This window comes from Melanerpes formicivorus, unplaced genomic scaffold (genome assembly GCF_026170545.1).
Source record: "Melanerpes formicivorus ecotype bairdi unplaced genomic scaffold, bMelFor1.0.p_v2 SCAF_2, whole genome shotgun sequence".
NCBI classification, from domain to species: domain Eukaryota; kingdom Metazoa; phylum Chordata; class Aves; order Piciformes; family Picidae; genus Melanerpes; species Melanerpes formicivorus.
The window spans coordinates 36926914-36952774 of record NW_027142354.1 but is presented as its reverse complement, the minus strand read 5'-3'; the positions used below and the strand labels follow the sequence as shown (position 1 = coordinate 36952774).

General features: G+C 38.4%; 1 protein-coding gene and 1 long non-coding RNA gene across 8 annotated transcripts in view; one reads left to right on the top strand and one right to left on the bottom strand.

The window, feature by feature from the left end:
- BIRC6 (baculoviral IAP repeat containing 6) overlaps positions 1-25861 on the bottom strand; it is a 177499-nt gene that overhangs the window by 20269 nt on the left and 131369 nt on the right. For all 6 annotated transcript variants that reach the window (XM_068156495.1, XM_068156529.1, XM_068156539.1 and 3 more), the window contains one exon: positions 4921-5131. In XM_068156495.1, the coding sequence (XP_068012596.1) occupies positions 4921-5131 (211 nt within the window). The remainder of the gene's footprint in view (positions 1-4920; positions 5132-25861) is intronic.
- Positions 1388-25380, top strand: LOC137450226 (uncharacterized). Of its 2 annotated transcripts, none has more exons than XR_010989556.1 (4): positions 1388-1475; positions 13959-14094; positions 21531-22051; positions 23155-25380. It is a non-coding gene; the product is annotated as an uncharacterized lncRNA (long non-coding RNA). The 2 variants fall into 2 exon arrangements; XR_010989555.1 differs by lacking the exon at positions 1388-1475 and adding an exon at positions 11597-11653.

Below are 25861 nucleotides of genomic sequence, written 5' to 3'. Positions count from 1 at the left end.
TGCTAGAAGATGACAGCCTTCTCTTCATGCTGTGCTAAATGAATAATGAATGATATGCTCCCAAGGCAACTTTAACTTTTAAAGGCAATACTAATACTTACTCACTCCTGCCTGATACTTCAAGGCAAACATGATGATACTGAATGATACCTGTATTGAAGTATTCACAAACCAAAGCAAATGAACCAGCCCTCATGTACCAGAGGGACAGTGCTCATAGCAGAATTCTGCTCAGTTTCACAGATGCTCACTGTCTGGGGATAAAACTGGCATAGGTTTGCAACCATGCCATCACAGCCCTCATGGTCCCTCACTTCCTGTAGGTTCTGACAGGTTCTGACAGGTACCAAAGAGAAGCTCATTCCTTCCAATAATTCACAGATTCTGAAACCAATCTTCTGAAATCAGGCAAAATCAACCAGGAGACTGTGCTTTGGCAGATAAATGCCACAAACACCAGTGAAAGCAAGTAACCTCCTTTGAGATGCCTCCACATACACCTCCTCAGGGCTTTGGGCACGACATATACAAGACACTTAGCTGAAGCATTCCAGATTAGTAAAAGCTGCAGGACTGCTCTCCGCAGCCAACCATCATCTCCAAACACAAGCTTCAAAGTATGGCAAAAGAAATAGATAATTGTGATTTATCTGTCTTCAAAAGACAAATTCAGCTTCAGTTTTCAACTCGATGATAAACGTCTTTGTTTGCAAAATGCACTACTTCACACAAGTTCTGTAAAGCATCTGTGAAGACAATGAAAATCCATAGCAGTAGAAATACCTCAGGCCTAACTGGTTGCATTCTAGCATTCCCAATACAAAAGGGAAACATCCATGTCACAAGAACATGACATGAGAGGCAGGACCCAGTACATTCAAACAATCTTGGAACTGTGCAGGATTAACCATTAGAAACTGTGGCAAGCAATGGAAGTGTGAAGATGACAGAATTCAGATCTCACTCAAGCCGTTACTATGGAAGTGGCTGGGATGATGTGGCTTGCTATACTTCACATTACACAAAGAAGCCCTCAGCTTACACAGCCAAATTCAGTAACTTGCCATGAAGCTTACCTAGCAGATGGTGGGTCAGATGAGCCTGATTTGCTACACAGCAGTTCTCTGACAACAGAAGGATCAGCCATCACAGGAAACAAATGTCTTAAACTCAGCCCTTGCATCAACCCATTACATGAACACTCTCAAACTAGTGAGAGCTTCTGACTCCCCAGCAGTCCAACAAACAGTCTTAAGTAATCACCTCATACAGGAAAATTGTACAGATATGGTAACGGAGCCAACCATAGAATTATCAAATGAATCACTTATTAAAATAATCCTGTGTTTCTGCAGTTCTCTTTTTTTCAGATCCTGGTTTCAGTTGGGACAGTGCTGGTTTTCTTCCTAGCAGCTGGTAGAGTTCTGGTTTGGATTTAGTAAGAAAAGATACACCTGAAAGGAAGTTCTATTGAAGTGAGTACTGGTCTCTTCTCCCTAGTATCAAACAACAGAAAGAGAGGCAATGGCCTCAAGTTGCACCAGAAGAGGTTTACGATGGATAGGAGGCTGCCCAGGGCGGTGGTGTAGTCACTATCCGCGGAGATGTTAAATAATAATGTGTATACATGGCACTTTGGGATGTGGTTTAATGGCCACAGTGGTGTCAGGTTGATGGTTGCACTCGAGCTTAGAGGTCTTTTCCAATCAAAACAATTCTGTGATTCCATGATTCTATAAATCTGAAGCTAAAATGTGACCAGGTGAGTCCCCAGAAGTGACTGAGATGGAGAATGTTACATATACATCTGTACTGCAAACGGATTACATAGAAGCCTAGTACACTTTCTTTTCTATTTTAAAAAGATCACGCATACTATGATCTAAATAACATTGCCAGTAAGCAAAAGCTGGCATTTTTAGATGGCTATCTGACAAAGAATTGTTATTTGGCCTTCCTAATTCTGTTTCTTTTGCATTAATTCAGCAACATATCCCATCGCATGAATCTTACATTAGTCTTGATATGCAAGACTAACAGTATCAGTCAAGAAGGATTAATGAAATTCACATATAAAGTCCAGTTCTTCAGGAGTTAACGGAAAGAGTTCCCAAACCCAGGATTCCTGTTCAGAAAACTCTTTCAGATATTGGTTGGTAAAGATTCTCACTTTTTAGTGGAGGAAAGAACATTCTACACATACCTTTTCCTGACTTTACCTTCTTTTCATCACATTTCAGCATATGCTTAGGGAAAGCACTAAATTTTGCAGGGATGGCCAGGTAATATTTCCTAAAAAGCCATCTTTAAATTGGAAGCAAGTAAGCAGAATCAAGAAACCTATTAATTGCCAGAAGCAGAAAACTATTACAAGAAGGAAATTACAATTTGTACTGCATCATTTGCTTTTCCAGCCCCCTCACTCTGGGCTGAAATCAATAATTCAGCCACTAAAACCACCCAAATACTTGGTTAGGAAAACTAGAAAACAAAAGGACACAGTTTCAAGCTGCACCAGGGGAAGTTTAGGCTTGAGGTGAGGAGAAAGTTCTTCACTGAGAGAGTTGTTCGCCACTGGAATGTGCTGCCCAGGGAGGTGGTGGAGTCCCCTTCCCTGGAGGTGTTGAAGAGGGGATTGGAGGTGGCACTTGGTGCCATGGTCTAGTCATGAGGTCTGTGGTGACAGGTTGGACTTGATGATCTTTGAGGTCTCTTCCAACCTTGGTGATACTGTGAATGGCTGAAGAGATACCGAAAGAGATGGGAAGTTGGTTGTGTAAATCTGTACCAGCTACAGCACCTCCCAGAGGCAGGAGGTACTAGGAAGCATGCTGCGGCTCATTCTGTGTGTGCCAGTGTGGTGAAAGTCCCTTCTAACAGCAACCAGATGCAGCACTGACTTGATTAAGTGAGTAAAAAACAGGTCCTCTCAGACTTGAATCCTGCCCTGTGAACCGTAACAACAGAGCAACAAGTTACAAAAGGCAACAGTCAGTGAAAGCAGCATCTCTGAAGAAGAGAAGCCATAGTTCCACAGCGTGAGAATGGACGAGAAAAGCTGCCATAAAGTAACAGCATGTGAATCACTCCGAAGTGCTCCGAGAGGATGACCTGACCTTTGAAATACTTGGAAATGGCAAAAGAAATGTCAAGAAGGTAGAAGTAAGTAGTTTTGGCTGTTGTAAGAATACAAAGCTGCATTGTATTTATCCAGAAAGGGCAGTTCTCCTTTGTCATAGGAAAATATTTAGAGAGGTAATTGAGTTAAGGGTACTGGCTGTTCCTGAGTACAACAGGAAGACAGACTTTCATTCTTCTCCAACATCTATGGCCCAAACAGCTGGTCAGATCACATCTCACAAAGCAAAACTGTCTTGTAACTGTGTATGACACCAAAATCATCAAGGAACAGCAGATGACAATTAGCCTGAGATTAGAAAACAATCTGTGTTTATTATCACTTTTACAACTATTTTCCAAAGGGAGTTAGAGGCTGGTCTATGGTTCCTGAAAGCAACTGTCAGCCATGGTTTGTCATGTTTCTTTTGAAAGTCAGCTGACGTCTGGAAGGCGTGCACAGCAAGCTCCTACAGCATCACACTGCAACACTTACACAGCCTGATGGCACCACAGCTGAGATGGGATATTCAAATACTTTCCCATTTATTTGTTAATTGCTCTACCACACTGCAAGTATTTGACAAAACCTGTCAAAGAGAGGGTTTTTCATAGAAGGCTGGAAGACCTCAGAAGTCTGGCATGGATGGCTCTAGGGCAGTAGTTTGTAATTTCGTAACATCTTTGGCATATTGGCTCACCTCTGACACCGATGCTAATGGAAAATGAGCTCTTACAGAATCAAACAGGGCAATGCTTTTCCTATCTAGTACCAACAGCTGACACCAGTCAAAAACTTTTAACCATCAAAATTCTCAATTTTCAACCCTATATAGTTAGGCTTCTCACCACAAATACCAGGTCTCAAATCTTTTACCTTCTGAAGCTTATTCTTCCTGACAGAAGCCAAATGCTTCTCTCCTAAATTGTTAGCCTCTGATGGAGAATCTGTTGAGGAACCTGGTCCTTACTCAATGGGTAAAACTGCACAAAAGTACACAGAAAATAGCTAGAATACTTTTTTGTAAAATCTACTATTTGGTTTGGACTTCTCCAACCCCATTCTGTACAGGACGGGTTTCTTCAATATTACTTCTCCCAAGGAATGCTCCTGCTTTCAGACTGACAACAGGAAATGCACAACCTTGCAAAATAAAGATTGACCTCATTGAAGAGAAGTAGTTTCAGGAAGATTTGAACCTACCAATCAAGTGACAAGAGTACACAGACCTACCAGCTTTTGTGTCATACAACAGTATTCCTTGTAAACAGTACAGTAAAAGAGAGCATGGACATGTAAACATTAGCCTAGCTCAAACAGATCATATGTTCTGCTGGACTGCAGCACCCATTCAGATAAATATACAGCACTGAATCTTCTTTCACTTCACAGGATCACAGGATGTTAAGGGTTGGAAGGGACCTCTGGAGATCATTGAGTCCAACCCCTCCCCTGCCAGAGCGGGGCCTTATAATCTTGTGCAGGTCACACAGGAATGCATCCAGATGGGTCTTGAAAGTCTCCAGAGGAGACTCCACAACCTCTCTGGGGAGCCTGCTCCACTGTTCCATGACCCTTAGAGTAGACTTCTTCCTCACATCGATATGGAACTTCCTGTGCTGTAGTTTACATCCATTGCCCCTTGTCCCGTCACAGGGTACAAGTGAGACTGCTCCTTCCTTCTTGAAACCTGGCCCTCTTATTTCTTAACATTTATTAAATCCTCTCTCAGTCTTCCTCACTTCTGTATTCATAACATGTAAATACAAAATACGATTTAAATGAAGGTTAGGAGCAATTACCTCAGTCGGTTGGTATAGGTATCTACACAGGTCTTCATTTTAGCCAACAAAGTCCCAACAGAAGCTTGTGACTCCAGCTGTTCTTCCTCCTCTTCACTACTTTCTCCTGACAGAGGAAGCAGTAATGGTACCATCGATGTGCAGGATGCGATGGCGCGGAGTAATTCCAGCAGAGCTCGGTAAAGAGGGACGTGTCGGGCCATATCCAAAACTAAGAGACAAACACAGTTCAGAAAAATTACTAAAAACCTGAAAATCCTTCACTCTTAGTACAGATGCTTTAAACAGAAAAATGGTATTTTTGTTATTAAAATATTAATGACATTTGATGACAAAAATACACCATTTTGTAACAGCCATTTATAAGTCCCGATTTAATGGACTTGTTCAGGAGAAAAATGGATTAGATGCCTGGAAAATAAAGACTGGCAAAAGACACAAGAGGACAAAAGTGTCAGTGAGGTTTGGATTAGCGAATGTTATATTCATTTCTAGTAGCTTAATACACAGTTATGCCTCAAGTTGTGCACTGACAACAATAGCAAACAAATACGGATGGAAGAAAAACTGCAACCTATTGAATTGCAGCAGGGTGACATTTGCTGATTCCAGCAGCATAAGCATTAATAATGAATTTCATATCACCCCTTTCATTTGTAGTTATCTTCTCCTTTGGGAAAATTTGTCTGCATTACTGCAGGAATATTTATGGTCATGAAATAAATGAAGAAGTCTGCTAAGAAGTCTAGTCATGAAGAAAGTATCATTTAATAAACCATTACACATTCTTCAGAGCATGCAATGGTTCTGAAGAAGATGCAAATTTTATCTGCATATAGATGAATCACAAAAGAGCGAAGCCAAATAAGAATATATATTAGGTAGACAAACCTCACTGTCTTAGTTCTGCCTGTGTATTACAAAAGTAACAGTGAGCAGAATACAGATACCAGCTCCTCTGACTAGGAGAAACAGACAGAGACACGCCATTCTAATGGGTTCTCTAGTACCACACTGTTTATTTTTCTCTTCCACTTGCTTGGATAAATCTGTAATAGATGTCATTTCAACTGACTTTGTATCATTACTAGAAATCCTGAAAACGCAGCAATACAAAGATACTTTAACACAGCTGCTTCCTCTGTCCTTAGGACATGCTATTTTTAACCTAACTGCAGAAAAAAAATGGCTCTAGTTCAAAGTATTTACAACTGACTGAGTTTCTGATAAAATAAATTTATGCTTTTTCCAGGAAAAAACCTCACCCCAAAACAGCAAACAAAAAGCCCTTGACAACTTGCCTTAGGACAGAACAAAGCATAGAACTCTTTAATGTTTCATTTAGCACAATTCACCCTCCAAGCTAAAGCAGATCACAGAATTTCATCTCCTGTCATCAAATCCTTAGCTCCAAATACACCACAATGGGACTGTATAAACAGCCAAGCAAAATCCAACAGGCAGGTCTTACCCAGGTTTAAAGATAGGCTTATCTTTACTAAGAGTTCTCCTGCTATTACAATTTAAAACTGTTAGATTTATTTAGGCTGGCTGTTAGGAAGAAGTTCTTCATGGAAAGAGTGATTGGCCATTGGAATGAGCTGCCCAGGGAGGTGGTTGAGTCACCATCACTGGAGGTGTTTAGGATGAGATGGATGGGGCACTTGTTGCCATGGTTTAGTTGAGTATATAGTGTTGGATGATAGGTTGGACTTGATGATCTCAAAGGTCTCTTCCAGCCTGGTTAATCCTATTCTATTCTTTCACCTTGGCATATAAATGTTTAAGAATGTGCCTTGAATCTTAAGAAAAATAATAGTATTTCTTAAGAAATAAAAAACAGTATTACTTAAGGAAAAAAAAGTATTTCATGTTAACTGGAATGACACAAACTCGTAACTGGAAGAAGCTCTGTTAACAGGAAGAAAATTTGCTGAGACAAAGCATTAATCTGTCAGGCTTGGTATCATGTCATGGTTCTAAAAATATCCCATGTTGAAATATTCCATATATTTAAAGCAATGTCCATTGAATTTAAAGCACTGGCCTTAAGAAAATGGATGTTCTATACAGAAAGAGTGATTGCACTATGGAATGGGTTGCCCGGGGAGGTGGTGGAGTCGCCGTCATTGAAGGTGTTCAGAAGGAGACTTGACGGGGTGCTTGGTGCCATGGGTTAGCTGTTTAGGTGGGTTGGATTGGTTGATGGGTTGGACACGATGATCTTGAAGGTCTCTTCCAACCTGGTTTGGTTTATTCTAATAAAGGTTTATTCTAATAATTTATCTATTTCGACACATATTATTATATACTACACATTATTAGATTATATTTTTCATATATGTATGCATGCAATATTTTTTATGTTTATACAGACATCTCAATTTCTTATACTCAGTTTCTAGTGAACAGTAATTGCCAAAAAGAGAAATCCTCATTGTGCAAAATGGCCTTAAAATAAACATGGATTGATCTGGGGACGTGTGAATTGGGGAACAAGAGGAATGAGAGAAGAAGAGATGACAGAGTGGGGGGGGAAAGAACAGGGCAAAAGAAAGAGAGAAAAGGAGACCATAAAACCAAAAGCCACCACCCACCTGTAGTGTTAAAGATCAAGCAGCTCCTCAATTTAATCAATAGCTGTTTATTATAAAGCTAGTGAGTGAAGGAGGCAGGACCTATTAGGTAACCACAGCATTTCACTTCTGGAACACTTCTATTTATTTATTTAATCCCTAAAATTTTCATGAGGCCAGAATACATAATTTCAAATTCTTCAATGCTTGCTTGCCCTCTCCTTTGCTAAATGGGTAGTTACATTGAAAATTACTGTCTTCAGGGAAGCTGAGCTGACATAACTTCAAAATGGAAATATTTTCCAGAAAGAAGAGAATTTCTGGTTTTAGCAGATTCAGCTCACAAGATGTTAGGGGCTGGAAGGGACCTCCAGAGATCAAGTCCAACAACCCTTCCAGAGCAGGACCATGGAATCTAGCGCAGGTTGCACAGGAATGCAGCCAAATGGGTCTTGAAGGTCTCCAGGGAAGGATGGTCCACAACTTCTCTGGGGATCCTATCCCAATGCTCTGTGACCCTCACAGCAAAGAGGTTCGTCCTCATGTTGAGGTGGAACCTCCTGTGCTGTAGTCTATATCTATTGCCCTTTGTCCTACTACAGTGTGCTGCAACTGAGAAGAGACCCACCACTCAAATATTTATAAACATTTATTAGATCCCCTCTCAGTCTTCTCTTCTCCAGACTAAAAAGCTCCAGGTCTCTCAGCCTCCTCATAGAGCACATCCTCCAGTCCCTTAATCATCCTCACGGCCCTCCGCTGGACTCTCTCCAGTAGATCCCTGTCCCTCTTGAACTGAGAAGCCCAGAACTGGATGCAATATTCCAAGTGAGGTCTCACACTAGAGCAGAGTAGAGGGGGATCCCATTGCACCCCAGGATCCCATTGACCCTCTTGGCCACAAGGGCACATTGCTGACCCATGGATAACTTCTAGTCCACCAGGACACCCAGGTCATTCTCCACAGGACTGTTTTCTAGCAGATCACCCTCTAACCTGTACTGGTACAGTTTATTGTTTCTCCCCAGATGCAGGACTATGCACTTAACCTTGTTGAACCTCATTAAGTTCCTCTTTGCCCATCTCTCCAGTCTGTCCAAGTCTCACTGAATAGCTGTACAGCCTTCAGGCTCCTATATTGAGTGAGTGGACCATCCTGCACATTAGGCACACACAAACTGTGGCCATTTTTTGATCTCTGAGATTCTGCAGGACAGTGAATTGATGAGGAAGGCCCAACCCCCACTACCACAAGGACCTGTTTAGAAGCTCTCCTTTGTTGTCTAAGGTTTGCTTAGCACTGCTTCAAATAACTACTGTATACCCCATATTTATTTCAAAAGAGGCAAAGATTAAATTGTGTTACTAGACTTGGAACAGGGATTTACACTCAGTTTTTATCCTGCTTCCTTGTTTTGGGAGAAGGGGAGGGTGGAGGAAAGAGGAGCCTGACTGAAGCTATTTTGAGAAGTCCTGACTTTCAGAACTTGCTGAGCATCCTGTCTTTTGAAAACTTCAGTCTTTCACAAATACCTACAGCTCATGAGATATTAAGGCACTGATCACATCATTCAAAACTTCTAGGTGGCCTACTTATTGCTGGAAAATGATTAACATTCAAAGATTGTGTGAAATGGAAATGATTCAATTGCTTTTCAGACACCTATTTATTCATCACCAATACAGGTCTAATTTCCTACAAAGACCTAAGCTTACCCATATGCAGTAACAACATTAATATAAATATATAAAAAAGCCACAAGGCCAGGTAGTTTCATAGGATCAATGTATCTCCTTAAATTGCATATCTATCTATAACAAGATAATGGACCAACTGAGTCTAATCCTCCTTTGCTTTCTTTCACTATTATACAATATTCCAACAAAGAATAGCCAGGCCTAATGGACCATTAAATAGATAGTACTGCACAGCAATAAATTTATTTTCTGCAATCGATTTAACACCCTCAGTACAACTTAACTGGCTATGAATAAGATTATAGAACTTACCACAAAGAATATATACGTTATTTTAAAGTAAAGGAAACTGGTAATATAGCATACCCATTATATAAAAAAAAAATCTCAGATGTTACAGCAGATTAAAGAAACAAATACAGAATAATAAGTTGTGAGAAAATAATGAAAAGTTCTGCTTTATTTGCATCTGATGTGAAGGCCTTCCAACTGTGATTCTCACCATGAACTAAACTAGGAATTCCTACTCAAAAGGAGCCTATAAACTTGTTGCAAAAGAAACCTTGACAGACACTTGAAAAAAGGAAAAGCACCAAATACCATTAGCAATTTTAAATATATCAACACTGCCAGACTCACACCCTTCTTGTTCTGTGCTAGACTTTGCTAGACTTGTGCCTTCTTGAATTTATTATTTTAAATGCCCATGATTGTATGACTTTTTTCTCATGTGCAATTTCTTCTTACTTCTGACCAACATACACCACTGACTTTCTGCCTCTATTGAAGGAAAGACGACTGTGCTGTCAGCAATAGCAGAAGGCACCACTGAAAACTCTTTCCAAATTAGAACCCTTTTCATAGAATGGTCTGGGCCAGAAGGGACCTCCAAAGGTCATCCAGTCCAGCCTCCCCACAGTCAGCGGGCACATCCCCAACTAGACCAGGCAGCCCAGGGCCCTGTCGAGTCTCCAGGGAAGGGGCCTCAACCACCTCCCTGGGCAACCTACTCCAGTGTTCCACCCCTTTTATCTCTTTTCTCAGAGATGTCACTGTACACATGGACATGAATGGGCAAGTGAAAGAAAATAACTGAAAAAAAAGCATCCTGGAAAGAATAGACTAGACTAGACTGGACTAGACTGGAAGAGACCTTCAAGATCATCGCGTCCAACCCATCATCCAACACCATCAAATGTGTATCTAAACCCAGGAAATGTAAATTTAAAGCTAAAAATTCTTGCAAACAGCCACAAATGTGGCTTACATTTAACAAAATCAGAAGTGAAAAAACAGGTTAAAACTTGAGCAAATTGACTTCTACTACCAAAGACACACTTGAGTTCTGGTTTTATTACGCTCTCATTTTCCATTCGAAGAGGTCTCCTTCATACATGGGGTAGAGTTTCCAGTGACCCTCGAGAAGTCTTTTTAATTTACTTTGGATCTATATTTCTCCCATTTCAATGAGGCTTTATATTTTTCTGGAAAGATGAATGATTGCATTTTCTACACTGTTCATCCCAAAGTAGCCATCCAATCCTATCTGTTTTAAGGAATGTGGAAGAAAACCACTGACAATTACACAGAGCAGCTATATTATAAGATAATAATTCTGCTCTATTCCCGTCACGTACAAATGCTCAATTTACAACAGAGTAACTAAACTTCCCCTACAGAAAACCCAAGAAAATGACTTCATATTCTGCGACACCAATTTCTTCTTTTATAGCGATAAGGTTTAAAAGGTTATTGATCTCATCCATTTGAGACACTAAAAGTAAAATAAGACACCCATTATCATGCTACTTACTAAAAAGTCTAATGTTAAGATCACAGCTGCAGTACCATACACACCTGCTACTGCATTTTTTTTCCCTTTTACCTTTTTTTATCCTTTGAGTAATTTAAAGATGGATCTTAAAGTTCTGTCAATTTTACAGCATTTCCAAAGCACGCTTTGCAATTACTGCCATATTTTTGATGTCTCGCTACGCTATTCACAAATGTAATGTTCATAGCCATGATTAAAGACTTTAGGATCTCATTATCATATTGAAGACTCAGTAGTTACAAACTGACACTCAACAAAGCCATACATACCAAGACAGTCTTATGGCCACAGGTATAAGGATAATTGAGCCACACTCTTTCCAAAAGGGCCACACATCCTTTTCCTAAATATTTTAAAAGCCCAGCCATTCCTCAGCCCCACTTTGCTGCACCTTTGCAAACATATGATCTATGAATGCAGTCCACACTGCGGGCAATAGTGTCAGTTCCAAATACAGCATACTCTGCTGCCCCTTGATTTTCTGTTTCAGAATCAACCCTGGGCAAGCCTCTTTTATAGTAGGGCTAATTAACACCCTGTATTCTGCTCTGTTTTAACAGAAAAAAGACGACTGCCTACAGAACATTTTCAAAGCAGATCTCTTTAAGAAAACATTGGCCTTTGGGTAAGAGCAAAACAAAAGCTTTCTAAGTAACTGTCATCTAGCAGTAATTAGCTTGACTTTTCTTTCACCTTTCTTTGTAAGAACAACACAGGCATTTCCACAGCACCATTTTGAGTAGTAAAAAAAATGGCATCAGAAAAGACCAGTCTCCTTGTATAGTGAAGCAGGAGAAAGAGGGGTTAAGCCCCCTTACAGATCATGAGTAACAAATCCCATGTCACAGCAGTAAACAGTACAAGAGGGGAGGGCCTATGAACTCAGCGTAGGGCTCCTAAGTTGACAATTATTATTCAGCTACTGTCTTAAAATTTTGCTGCTCTTATGTCAGCACTGAGACATTAGCAGTCAAAAAAAACCCCAACACCCAACAATCAGATAAAAGAATTAGAAAAGGTGAAGAGAAATTACTTAATGAGACTGTTTGTTTGAAAAACTGTAGAAAGGATGCGAGCACAGCACTGCAGAGGAAGGCCAAACTGCCACAGGGTTCAACCTCGCTGCAGCTTTTAAAAATTTCTCCTCTGAAAGATCACTCATTTTACCCAACATCAGTTCTTTAAAACCAACAACATATGAGGATACACAATTAAAAGCATAAAGCTACTGCCAAGTTATGTTTGTAGCCGAATCGAAAAAACAAGTGTAAGGAAGCATGTATGTAAAGCTACAGGATTATTCTACATTATACAATAAATAACATAATGGTATGTACAAAGGTATAGATAAAGGGAATGTGTTAAAAAATATGAAGAAAGATATACAGAAAGCCTTTTTCCTGGTCAGAGGATTAAATATAACTCTTTATTATGGCATTTAGTAAGATAAAAAGAACCAAAACTATCTGAGGTAGATGTAGTAAAACTAATAGTAAAGGCAAGCTGGAAGTGTTAAACTTGTTTTCCATTTATCCAAGAAAAATAAGAGAAATACTTTCTGTAGAGAGAAAGAAAGAAAAAAACAAACCATCCAACCAAATCAGGATTTAACTATTCTGCAGACAAAATCCTTCTTGAAATAGTAAAATTAGAAACAAACCAGATCAGGTGCAAGCTTGCCTACCACTTCATGATATGCGTCTCAAGTGCAGGCATTGCACAGAGATGAAAGGAAAGGTATTGCTACTCTTAAGAACATGAAGCAGGATTTTTAAAGGGAGTTAATCTGCCTTTCATCATCCCTGTACTGGAAGAAGGAATAGTGATTTAACTATTTTTGTCAGAGAAGTGGGCAAACAGCCACCCTGAAGTGGTCCCTCAGTCTGAGTGTTACTCCTTCTGGCCCATAAAACAGTCAGGAGTATTTTAAAATAAGATAGGAATTGAAAACAGGATGGAAAACTGCCATTGCATTGCACATGTTTCAGAGATCTACATGGAATTTCAAACGAAAAGACTAGTGGGGTGGTTTTAAACCATTACTTCAGCACTTGGAAAGACACCAAACAGAGGCTACCAACATTGTGACTGGAATGAAAGGATGTGTGGTTCCTGTGTTTTATGGCAACCTGTTCATACCTGTGAGCATGCCTACAAGATAATGTCCTCAGAGGACAGAAACCACTTAGGAATCTCATTCTGCCTTAAAATCTAATTGTTTTGCTTGGTGAGGATGGCTGAGACCCTGTGCATATGTGAAACAGAATTTTATCACTTCAGCCTATTTCTAGGCAATAGTCAGTTGTTTAAATACCAAGATGAGCTTTTGGTAAACACACAGAGTGCAGGGTGGGGAGAAAAATTCAAGTCTAACAGCCTCCCTGAATCTGAGTTCAATGAAAGGTAACTTGGACTTACTCACTTAATACTGAAAGTGCCTTAAGGGTGCAAATAGTAATGTGGATTTATCAACTAGTTTAACTGAGCAGCACATATGATGGAGAAAATCTCTGTGCCCTAGACTTGCGGAACAGGACAATTTGCACATTCTGTGTAACCTCATGCATGTTCCTGCATCCCTTATTAAAATGGATCATCCTATAGTATGTTACAGTATAACAATGAAGATTAACCCAAAAGAAAATATTATTTTGTTTATGAGTGGTACTATAGTGAAGTTTTCCTCTAGAGAGGGCAATAAATTGCAAATACTATTAAAAAAAAGCTAGAGTTTGTGTGTTGGAATATTCTAACATTGATTAACTTTGCTTAGACTAACTCCTTGAGCCACAGAGATCTGTTTCCTTTGACTTTAACTCAATACTATGCTACCCTCAGTGAATAGTAAGAAGGCATGTACTATGAATGGGGTGTGTCTGCATCAGAATATGAGAAATGCCAGATGCATTTACAAATATTTTCAAAAACAGGAAAGAAAACAAGAACACCAGAGAAATAAAAGACAAATGAGACTATCAATGCCTGGAAGAATTAAGACCTATATACACTTGAACAAACAGACTTGCAACTGCTGAAACAAAAGATGGCCTTCACCTCACTGTTCCAGTAAGTTCCTCTTCAAATATATGTCTCAGCTGACAAAACTCTTCGCTGAAAGTACAGTAAATGCACTCTTAGGAAAGGCAAAGTAAAAGTATCTAGAACTCACTCCAGCAATCTCCTCTGTACATGAACAGAAAGGAATTGCTAGTTTTGTTTGGTCAAGACATTTTTACCACCTTATCCAATTGTACTGCCGCTAATTGACAAAGCCACTCACGGAGGGCAAAGAAAAAGACTGCTTACAGTCTCTTGTGTGAACAAATACAATACTTGTGCCCCATAAGTATGTTACTGTATGTTTAGCAACAAGACAGACTCAGAAAGCATGGGAGTTAAAAAAATAAAAGAGGAAAGAAGCAGACTGTACATTTCTGTAATATACTATGGAACTGTAGAACAAGAAGTATAGTATCACACTCTCCTCTGGTGTCATTCTCTTTTCTCAAAAAGGAGTCTGCATAATTAAAAAATTAATTCTTAATGCCTCTAATAAAATCTGTAAATGTTTGTAACATGTGGTGCTACGCAGCACTCGTATTCCCAACCATATCTACCAAGTCTAAATGAAACCACCTGAGGTGTATTGTCCTGGCTAAACAAAACAAAAACCCAAACAGAAAAAACACACACACACACACAAAAACCCCACAAACAAACAACCCCCCCCAACCAAACCACAAACCAACCACAAACAACAATCCTGAAAAAAGAACCAAACCAAACCAAAGAAATAATGGGAGGCCCACTAATGTTTACTCTGCAAATTCTGAAAGTTGTGATGTGGCATCTCAAATTTTGAAGGGTCTGCTTGAATGTCTTTACCAGTTCCACTCAAGAGGGAAAACCAGTCTAGTAGTTAAGACTCCCAATCTTGTCCCACAAGCAGGGATACAGCTACCCTGTGTTGGCTTCCAGCTAATGAACAGAAGATCAAACAATCATGGATCTTAGCATTGAGATAAATGGACCAGAAAAGCTTAAGGATAGGCTCCCTCCACTTAAAATGAAGCAGCAGCTTTACTGCCTTGTGCCTTCAACAGTCATGTCAGTAACTTGTACTATTTTCTGGAAATTAAAACAGCAGTCACAAGATGGTGACAGTCTGTTGGCAAAGAGAACTTCACGGAACACTTATGGCAAAAACCAAAATATTTTTTGAAGATAACAGCCCCCACCTTTTATTTCTCAAGTGAATAAATCACAGAAACTAACTTCCAGAATGAAACAAACACCAGATGCATCTCATGTGTGATTTGTTTGCTGCTATAAATCCTTGTTCTAGGATCAGCATCTAACTGCATTTCTCCTGAAAGCTTATTAAAAAAGATAACTCATCTGTGGAAGGCAGGAAAGCAAACATCACAGTGTAGCTTCTTTTTTTATAAAGCAAACTACACAGTGGAGTACAAGGCATCAAGGTCTGTCAAAACCCCCTCATGTTAGTACCAGAAGAGTCATGTCCAAGTGGATCCCAAGGGCAATCATAAAAACATTACAGAACCTTGGCAGGTAGATACAGATAAGTAAGCAGCCTGTTGCTCAAGCTTCCAATACAGTCATACTATCCTGTAACCACGGAGGTCCAGAACTTTATAGTACTCTCCAAATGAGAAGGAAAACTTGTTAAGTTTTCAGGATGGTACTGTAAAACACTTGCAGTGTCTTACCATTTGGAAAATTTTCTGTGATTTAACACCCATAAACACAAAAATATAAAACCCCTTACTCCACTCTTGATTCCAGGGTGCTGGGTTTTTTTTTTCCTGTTTTTTCTGAGCAGTACTCTGTATTAATTTGACAATAAGGCAAAGAATATGTGGGTGAGAAGCAAGAGAAAGAAGAACAAAGTGTGATGTGAGAAGCTTTTACCCCTCTTATCTCTCATCTGACGCTTTTGTGGCTATCATTCCCACAAAACTCTCTTCCTCTGGAAAACTTCCTTTAATTCACCACGAGCAAATGGGTGGGGCTAGAGGTTGCAAACTAGTCTGAAGTATGCTCTGTACACACAGCTGCAAAATCCACCACCAGCTGTGTAAATCAATGAAGAGCTCTCCAGTTAATGGATTTATGTTTAAAAGCCATACAAAAAATGTGCAGTAGAGAAACAGATAAAGACTGAAGGAGAAATGACAGTCTCTCGGTGACCTCTGATAAATAACGATGTGTTGAAAAAAAATATTTCCACTAGCTCCTTGAAGTAAGCAAACTGCAGTCTTTAAAGAAGTGCTTTATCTGCGGTACAATCAAGCATACTGTTACAACCTAGAGTTGCCTTTTTCCTCATAACAACCAGGTTTTCAGTTCTTAAAGATCTCAATGCTATGATGTTTCAATACATATTCCATAATTACTCCCTATAAATTAAAACAAATTTCTGCAACACAGTAGAGCTAGAAAGCACAAATCCACACTTCATTTCATAAATGTTTTACATTATTAACCACTCAAACAGATAATCACTTTTGACATTTTAAGAAAATCTGTTATTAAAGTTTTAGTCCAAGAGTGCTGTCTACCAGGAATAGTCTGCTGCTTTACATGTTTTGAACATCTAGTAAGCATATATTCATACTACTTTTCAATAGAAAATAAGAGACAATAATTTCACCCTTTTATTCTAGAATTATTTCCAACCAAAGATGACAATTGAGAGGAAAGATGTGGCAAAAGGTGCTGGGATGGTGGTGTCTTCAAGGCTTATTTGCTTTGGTTTTTAAGATTGGTTATGTGGAAACTCATATGGATGAAATTTGTTCTTTCTCACAAAGTAAGATGTTTTAAGGGCTTTGGAGAAAGCAGACCTTCTTTTATTACTGTTGTTCTTTGAGAGCCACTTTTGTGTTCAGTTGTCTCTGCTCTGCTTCCCATTGCTTGTCCAGTAAGGACCCTATATTCATGTAATGAACTCCTCTAACACTCCAAAACTTAGCAACATGGCAGCTCAAAAACTTGATACTTACAAGCCCTAATGTTTTTTCGGAAGCATGTAGCCTACACTCAAACCAGCTTGAAGAAAGTCTTATACCTGCTGACAAAAATCCCTTCTTGAGCTGGGAAGAAGAGACTGAATCACAAGTATTTTAGAAGTTAGTAATTATATTACTACAATACTACTAATACAAGAGATTCTTTTGTGATCCCAGTGAAGAAGACAAGAATGAAGACTGCCTGATGTGAGACTACAGACTGGAAGAAGAGAAAAATAAAAAAAGTCTTTTTTCTGTCATTCCCTTTCACTATATCCAGGAAGGGAGCAGACACAGTTGGGGCTGAAACTCGCACTGCTAATTCAGGAACATTCACCAGCTTCTCAGTTGCTTTAGCTCATCAACACTGTGATTAAAATAGTTCCCTGAAAACACTGAATATCACTCAACACCCTCCAAAGGCAGACTGGCTCAGTTTTTCCTAAACTATTACTCAACTGTCAAATTTACTACTTCTCTTGACAAAATACCAGCATGCATTTAGACCACTGTGCTTGACCAGTACAGAGAAGCTGATGTCAAAAGGGGTGTGGCAGAAGAAATGGTACTCCATATCAGTTTAACCCACGTACTATCACAGAACAATTTTAAAGCAAGTGTGAGAGATTGGAACAAACAAATTTCTAGTAAGTGAAGACTGGCAGGTGAGAACAAACTAGAACTTCTGTAGTTCTGAGAGAACTCTGGATTGCAATTAATTTACAAACTCATATAAAAGAAGTGTGAATGAGAATAGTAAGAAATTCAAAAGTAACATATTGCTGCTGATGACGGACCCAAGCTCTTCCTTGTGTCGTCCCCCACCCCCTGCCAACAGAAGAGTAGTAAAATACTTCAAAACCTGTCTTAAATTGGCTATGCCCATCACTGCCATCTCAAGGGCATCACACATCAATCTGTATCACAAAAAACAGTCTAACAGCTCCCACAAAGAGAAGATTCATTGTGTTTAGCTCTCAAGAGAGAAATAAAAGAAAAAAACCACACCCAGAACAGGAAGAAAGGAGCACAAATATCCACCTCTCATTTAGGCTAAATGAATCATCAGTTCATCTTAATTTGTACATACTACTGCATCCCAACAACGACAGCTTTCCTCTACTGTTCTGAAATTTAACTGAAAAAGTCTCAGATCTCATAAAGAGAAGTTTGTGGAGGTTGTCAAAGCAACAAACTATAACACATCACCTAGAGGATGTATGTGCTACTACATTTTATTTCCTGCATCTTTGGGAAAATGCAGAATAACTACAGAGGAAAGCAGTCTCCATGGACAATTTTTGTATGAATGATCTTCTGGACTTCATTATTGCATTTTAACCTAGATAGATTTTTATGTCTAGGCAGCCCATTACATTTTTTTTTCCATTTTCTCTCTCAAATCGTCCTTACATTGTGTTTTAACCTGCAGCCTTCTTCAGACAATTTGCTCTCCTTAAGGTCACACAAGATCTGACTCAAAACATGCTATTTAAATGAAAAAATACTGCATACAGAGTAATCTCTGAGTATGTGAAAATAAAAATTATATAAATCCATTAAAATACATGAGGAAAAATGGAAACTTACCCTTTGCTTAAGAGTACTTGATCCTTTTGTAAATGTGATGTCAGGGGTGTATCACATTACTGAGAACAGTAGCATAAAACAGGATAATGACCATTTAAGGACCAAGACTGTAAATCATTGAATTTATACTATGGAGCTTTTACAAGATAGCTTGGCAACTTCCTCTTGAAGTACTAATATCTTTAAAATATGACATACATTTGTATCGCCTAAAGTCTATTCCCATGTAATACAAATGCTTAAACATCAGCCGTAATGAACAGAATGACCTCTCCTCAACAGAATTTGTTCTCCTTTTGGGATGCTACATAAATCAGTTACCAAGGAGTTGCCAATGTCTAAGTGCTTGAAAGCTCTGCCTAGATGGAAGTAACAAAATTAAATTTAGGCTATTTTTGGATATTAGTGTCCAAACCCAAACACTGTGCAACCCTGTAATATTCACCTACAAACAGGCACTTTATTACTGACTTTTATAAAACATACTCCCAGATTCTAATGTAATTTTACACAAAATGCAAAATAAGAAAATTTGCAACCACCATCTCCTATTCAACACAGATGAATTCAGCCTTCTATAACTAAGAAATGTTAAGCTTGACAACCTTTCCCCCTCACCCCAAAAGAGTAACTTTGCCAGCACTGACAGCTTCAGCAGTTACTGCCCCATGCCTCTACTGGACTATACTAGAGATGTATTTTTCTTTGGGTCTGTTTTCAAAATCAGTTCATGGCATGTGCACACGTATCAATACAACAGAAGGATGGGATGAGAGAAACATCACCTAACCAAGGTCCACAGCAAATGCTGGATCTGAATCATGGTGTGCAGCAGGCATTGCTCCACCTTGACTGCACGAAGAAAGCCCAGAGAGATTTGTTTTCTTGGGTTCATCTCAACCAAGTGCCAGTTGCATCATAATTATGCAAACAGCAAACCACTATGAGACCTCAACCCTGGCAATGAACAGGCTAATAAATAGTGAGTATTTGCTGCTCTCTGTGGATACATCTTAATTTACTTTATTCTCACAATTTATATTTGATATTGCAAGAAATTATTCTGATGACCTTATCTTTATTCCTGGTTGTGCTGACTGGGTGACAGATTCCTACTCTGAATATACTATTAATCTTTAAATAAAAGATGTAGAATGGAAAATTTCCCCCATTCACAAAGGAAAGGGTTTGATTTTAGTATATGTGAGGGTTAATATAGTGGTTTGGAAAAAATCAGATACTGCTACATTTTCTCAGCAACAGAATGGTCAGAACACAGGTAAAATTTCCCTCATCTTTGTATCTCTGAATGTATCTAAATGAATACAGAAATATGTTACAGAGATACATAGAAAACTATGCCAAAACTAACTGAAGTTGCAGCAGTCTTTTCAGGATAAGGGAAGAGCTTAAAAGAACAATCATACACACATACTATAAGGAAGCTATGATAGGCATTTAACCTAATTATTTAATTCTTCTAGAGTCAAACAATTTAACTGAGCAGAAATTACTTTCAGGATAAAGAGCAAATCATGTTTAAGTACCATACAACTCATGGTACTTAAAGCATAGTATTTACTGTTAAAATAACACACATGGAAAATAACCATACAGTTTTCTACACCACTAAGAAACTTACAAATGTACTCAGAAACTTGAGAAAAATGAAGGGGAAAAAAAGAATCCTTAAGTAAATTGGTTTGAAAATGGAAGTATTTAAAGCTTTCTCTCTCACACACACACAAAATTGAAGGCAACCCAACCCCACCCCCCCAAACAACAAGCACTAAAAATACAAACTAAAACAACACCTAACCCCCCACCCTCCCAAACTTAATTTCAAACAATGCCTTGCAATTTCTAAAAATGTGCTGTTCTGGAAAGAGACCAGGTTTACATTTACATTCCTTCTGTTTAAACTCTATGTAATTAATTCTACTTTGTCATATTCATAAGGCTTTTTGTACTTTTAAATTCTGAACGGCTTGATACTGCAAATTTTTGTTGAAAAATAAGTTTTCCAATATATGTAAAATACAGTTGCCTTCATATCAAAAAACTATGCCACAGCCACAAAAACCACACTGATTGCCCTGGTAGCCTTCACAGACCAAAGTGACTGAATAAAATTCCATGAAACACAGCTCCTTGCAGAGGTTATTAAAATCGTGGCTTTTCATCTGAAGAGAGATTGGGAAGAAAAGACTTTGCTCTCCCTTTCCAAAAGAGCAAGCAAAAAATACCACTCTTATTTAACTAGGAAAAAACTGAATTATTGTTTCCTATGAAATCAGAACAGGAGCATTTTTCTTCCAGTCAGTGTTTTCACTAATTATACACCAACCTGCATTCTTTGGGTGGTGAATAAGAAGAGGAAAATCAACAGAAGTAGTAATTCCCATAGAAACAATTGCCTGTCAAACAAAGCATAAAGACAAAAGGCAGAAACACTGTTTCAGCTTGAATGCCTTAATGTCACCATTTGTCATGCAGCACTTCCTCAGAAAACCCTGAAGTACAGTTAACTCCACTCCTCTTTACACAGCACACTTTCTCTGTTGGTACAGGATTAAAATGTGCTGGGCCTGACAATGAAACAGCAGAGCCATCGCACATTGTTATGCAACTCACTATCTGCAAGGGTGGCTTGTAGCTCCTTCTTTATTCAGCAAGTGCCAAGCGCATGTTTAATCAATGTCACAGCTCACCACAGTGTTCAGCTAAAGCCACTGTCATTCCTCTCTTCAGATTTGCCTGCCTAAGTTATGCAATGCTCCAAAGGATACCTTGGAATTCTTTGCAGAGGCTCTGAATGCAGGTGTGTGACGGCGTTCACACGATTGCCAGTAAAGCTGACTTCTTTTCATCCTTTTGCAGGCTGGACTAAAATTACATAGTGTGACTGCACGTAGTTCGCTGCATTTGGAATTACAGCATGTCAACGTGAGAAAGCCTCTTCAGACAGCTGCCACAAAGAGTAAATCAAAGGCTGGGGTTTTCTGAAGTCTTAATAAATAACTAACTGAATAAAAACAGGAGCTGTTTGTAGTTGTTTTGTTATAAGACAGAAAGGAACGGCATGCATTTCACTGCTCTGCATCATCTAAGGAAGAAAATTCCTCAATTTTAATGAGAATTAGTCAATGCTGAGGATCGTTACCAGAAAGGGTTTTACTGTTTTTTTGGCTACACTTGCTTTAACGGATTACTGAAAAAGAAGATTCTATAGCATTATTGTCCTCACTGATAAACTTCTTCATCGAGGAACTGTTCATGCTCCTGTCTGGTCTGTCTGAGCGAGGAGAGCAGCCCCTTCATGAAGATAAAAGCCTGGCTTGCCGCTGAATCAACGAGTAAGAAGCATGTCTGATGACATTTTATTCCTGATGCAATGTAGGGTAAGAAACATCTTTTTTTAATTACCTTTCTGTGATATACATATGCTTTGATCTGATGGCTTTAATTAGACTCACAGCAGAAATGTTTATCTCCAATGATTAAAGATGTTTGCCGGGGGAGGGGGGGAAGCTATTGCACTATAAAATGTGATAGCGAATCTTCAGTACATTGGGGCTATCTGAACTAGTAGAAATCCCAATGAAATTTCGGTTTAAGGTTGCAAATTCCTGATCAACAAGGCTAAAATGGCACAGATTACATATAATATCAGGATCTCTGCCACCAATGAACATAATTTTATGGAGAATATGTTTCTAAAGGATATTTCACAGTGAATTAAGAGTACAAGAGCAGATAAGTAATAGAGATGATCTGTCAACCCCACTTTTGTAACAAAAAAAGGTAATAAATCACATATGCATCTGTAATTATCTATTTCAAATCCTTATATTGAATTTTGTTATGATAAAAGTACTACTGTGCTTTGGCATTCTGCAATAATAAGCATATACAGCAACGTTTATACTAGAGAGACATTTTTTGTTTACTGTTGCATGGATGTTAAAAAACCTGATGTATTGAGCAAGTAAAAGCCTAGGATCTCACCTGCAATTGTCTACTTAGGGCTCCCTGGTCAAAAAAGACTGCAATACTGTATGTAAGAAAGCATATTTTCTATGTTCCAAAGGAGTGGACATGAGTATTTTCAACTGTTTTTGTACTGTGGCAGTTAAATTTTTTACAACAGCTGAAAATTCACATAATCTCCTGGCGCATTTTGGAGTATGGGATAATGCCCACATACCTGCTTTAACCAGTTCTGTGTTTCATAAGGAAATAAACTAGCCTGCTAAAGACAGACTTTAAATTCATCTTACAATAAAGCACATTAATTGGCTTGAAGCAACCAGCTGTTTTTACCTATCAAATCTATCTCCAGAAGAATTAATATGAACATGTTCACACACACACACGACATTGATACAACTCTATAAATACAGCATTAAGGAATATTGTATAAAGAAGTATGGAACTGTTTTTGAAAATACCAAAGCCTGCATGTTTGTCAGACCAGATTTACCATTTGCTTTCTTTCTTCTAGCTAGCTGCCAGAATACTGGTGAAGGTATTTGCAGGAAAAATGGGAACCTCAGCCATCACAACACTGGAAGACGTAAAAAGGCAAGAGGAAAAGGAAGAAAAAGAAGAATCTATTTTAGCACTGCTTGGGATTGTTGGAACTGTGCTCAATTTATTTGTTATTGTTTTTGTGTACATCTACACTACACTTTGATGATATTTTTGAACATCAATTGCACAGCACACAGTGCAAAGACCAGCACTGGTAAGAATGATTTCCAGATTTAAAGCAAAAACCTCCATGGTCTGAAAAGATCATCAAAAACATTCCAGAGCTAAGTGTCTAGCTAAGGGTGATGTATTGATGACTGCTAAATGTATCTGTGAGCCCAGAGTGTTAAATTATGTAAATGAAGGCAGACTATATTCAACTTCTCATTGATAACAGATGAATTCCAAATAGCACTGTTTAAATGCCATCAAATGTGCAAGACAGAAGAAACGTAAGCAAACACTGGAAACAATCAGAATGCAGAAAGAGATTAAATATATAAATACACATAAACAAGCCCCATGATGCTTTCCATGGTTTTGTGCAGTATCTCCCCTCATAGCTGAGACCAGAAAACAGCAAAAAGGCTTCGATATCACCATAATTTAAGCTTACAATTTACACTAATGTATAAAAAGTATGCACAGAAGAACACTGTTATACCCCAAATTGTAGTGTTTAAATAAAATTTCAACCATTGACTATATTCTGCAGCATTTTGTTAGTCTTGTGGAAAGCTGAAAAAGGTTAGATTTTATGGCCTTTACTGAATGTGCATTTGAAGTCATCATGCTATACCAATTATGTACTTTTCTAATTAAAAATCCTTTGAAGTGGTGTGAAAAATTAAGTTTCAGTACTTTCTAAAATGAAATATTAATATGCACAAATGGCAGAATAATATTATCCAAATTAAAAAAAAAAAGTTACATTTTCTATATAGTCATTTTTAGAATGTGTTTAAAAAAAGTCAAATACAGCTTCTGTGTTTTCATCCTGATGCTTATTTTCAAGTATAATAAAGTGTATCACACAAGGATTAATGGTCATGCAAGGAAAACAGCCCAGAAAAGCATAGTCTCTCTTTCTGGACCAGGTACCAGGGACATTTTCCCTTTTTGTATCATTTCTGATTAAGGCCCACAATTGCAACTCTTATGCATACTTCATGGAAGATGCAAAGAGACTTCTGAAATTGATGAAACTAATCCCATGTTTTAAATGAAACCTATGTATGCCTTTGAATTATATCCACAGCTGCAGACGGTCTGAGATACGTAAGTTTTTGTATTCATGAGTATATTTTGCATATAATCTTCTAACAGAAAAGCTACTTTTGAGAATTTAGGATTAAAAACTCTGCAAAGGCAACACTGGGGGGGAAAAAAACCCAACACCACTGGTTTTTACTAAATACCTTTCTTAGGATTACATGTGCCACAGAGAACAACGGAGGGGCTGCATTTCTGAACAATCAGCTCAGTTCCTTCTTCTAGAGGCTGCAAAACTACGTGCAGTCCTTCCATATAAAGCAAAGACATCTATCCCTTGTATAGGTGATAGCTTATTACTGTATATAACTTCGTAACCGCTAAACCAAGTGAGCCTTTGGAAGTCACTTCAAAACAATCCCATGTATAACTAAAGTCAGGGACCTAGAACAGAATGAACTTGGCAATGATATTTCAGTCAGTTGCAGAAACTATGCTGTAAAACTGATTTATGGGCAAATGAGGTGGAAGAGGGTATATTCTGGTTTTGCAACTCCGCCAATACTGGCTCAACCAGAAGAAATAATAAGCAGAGGTGAGGCTGCCCTGGAAGGAAGCATTTGCAAAAAGAATATGTATTCACTATCTGTTGCCTACAGCAGGTTTCTGTATACTCATTTTCAGTATATGGAGCACCAAAGCACTCTGTAAAACTAAGCTACTTCTAGCAGAATTATGCAGGTTATTCAAGTTTAAGACTTCAGAAGACAGCCAGTACACTATAATTTTTTTTCAATATACAACTGATATCTACATACTTACGGCTATCGCTGCATTAATATAATGCAAGGACATTTGAGATTGGTCTTAAAATGAGAGATTACAAAAACCTGAAAACTAAACAAGAGTATGAAATTCAGGTAGAAATCAGTGCTGTTTCTTTCGATCCTGAAGTTATTTTAAATAAGTGTCAATTCTGTGAAAAATTAAACAGTTTTATTTCATGTCATTTCAGTGCATAGCTCTCTTCTCTAAATTGTGAATCAACAAGTACTCCAGCACTGGACAGGGATACTTCACCTGTTCTTGTTAAAACTTCAACAGCAAAACAGAAAAAACAAACCTGAAGTTATACCCAATTTTTTGCAGAGGTTCAGCATTATTCTTTTACTAATGAATGAACATTAATGAAAACTAGAGGAATATTACATTGTGGTGATCATATTGTCTTCCTAAACTGCCATGATACTTCTAAATGTACTTCTAAATATAGCAGAAGGTTCTGACCCTTAAAAGAAAGTTACAAAACAGTATCATCAGAAATTGTCCCAGCATACAAATTATATTTTAGTTTAGAATAGAAGTCTAAAATGCTCTCTTAACAGGTAATACTCGTGCTCTATACTCACATACTCTATCCTCTTGAGTTAAGTGAGCTCCAATATACAGCTGTAATGCTTATACAG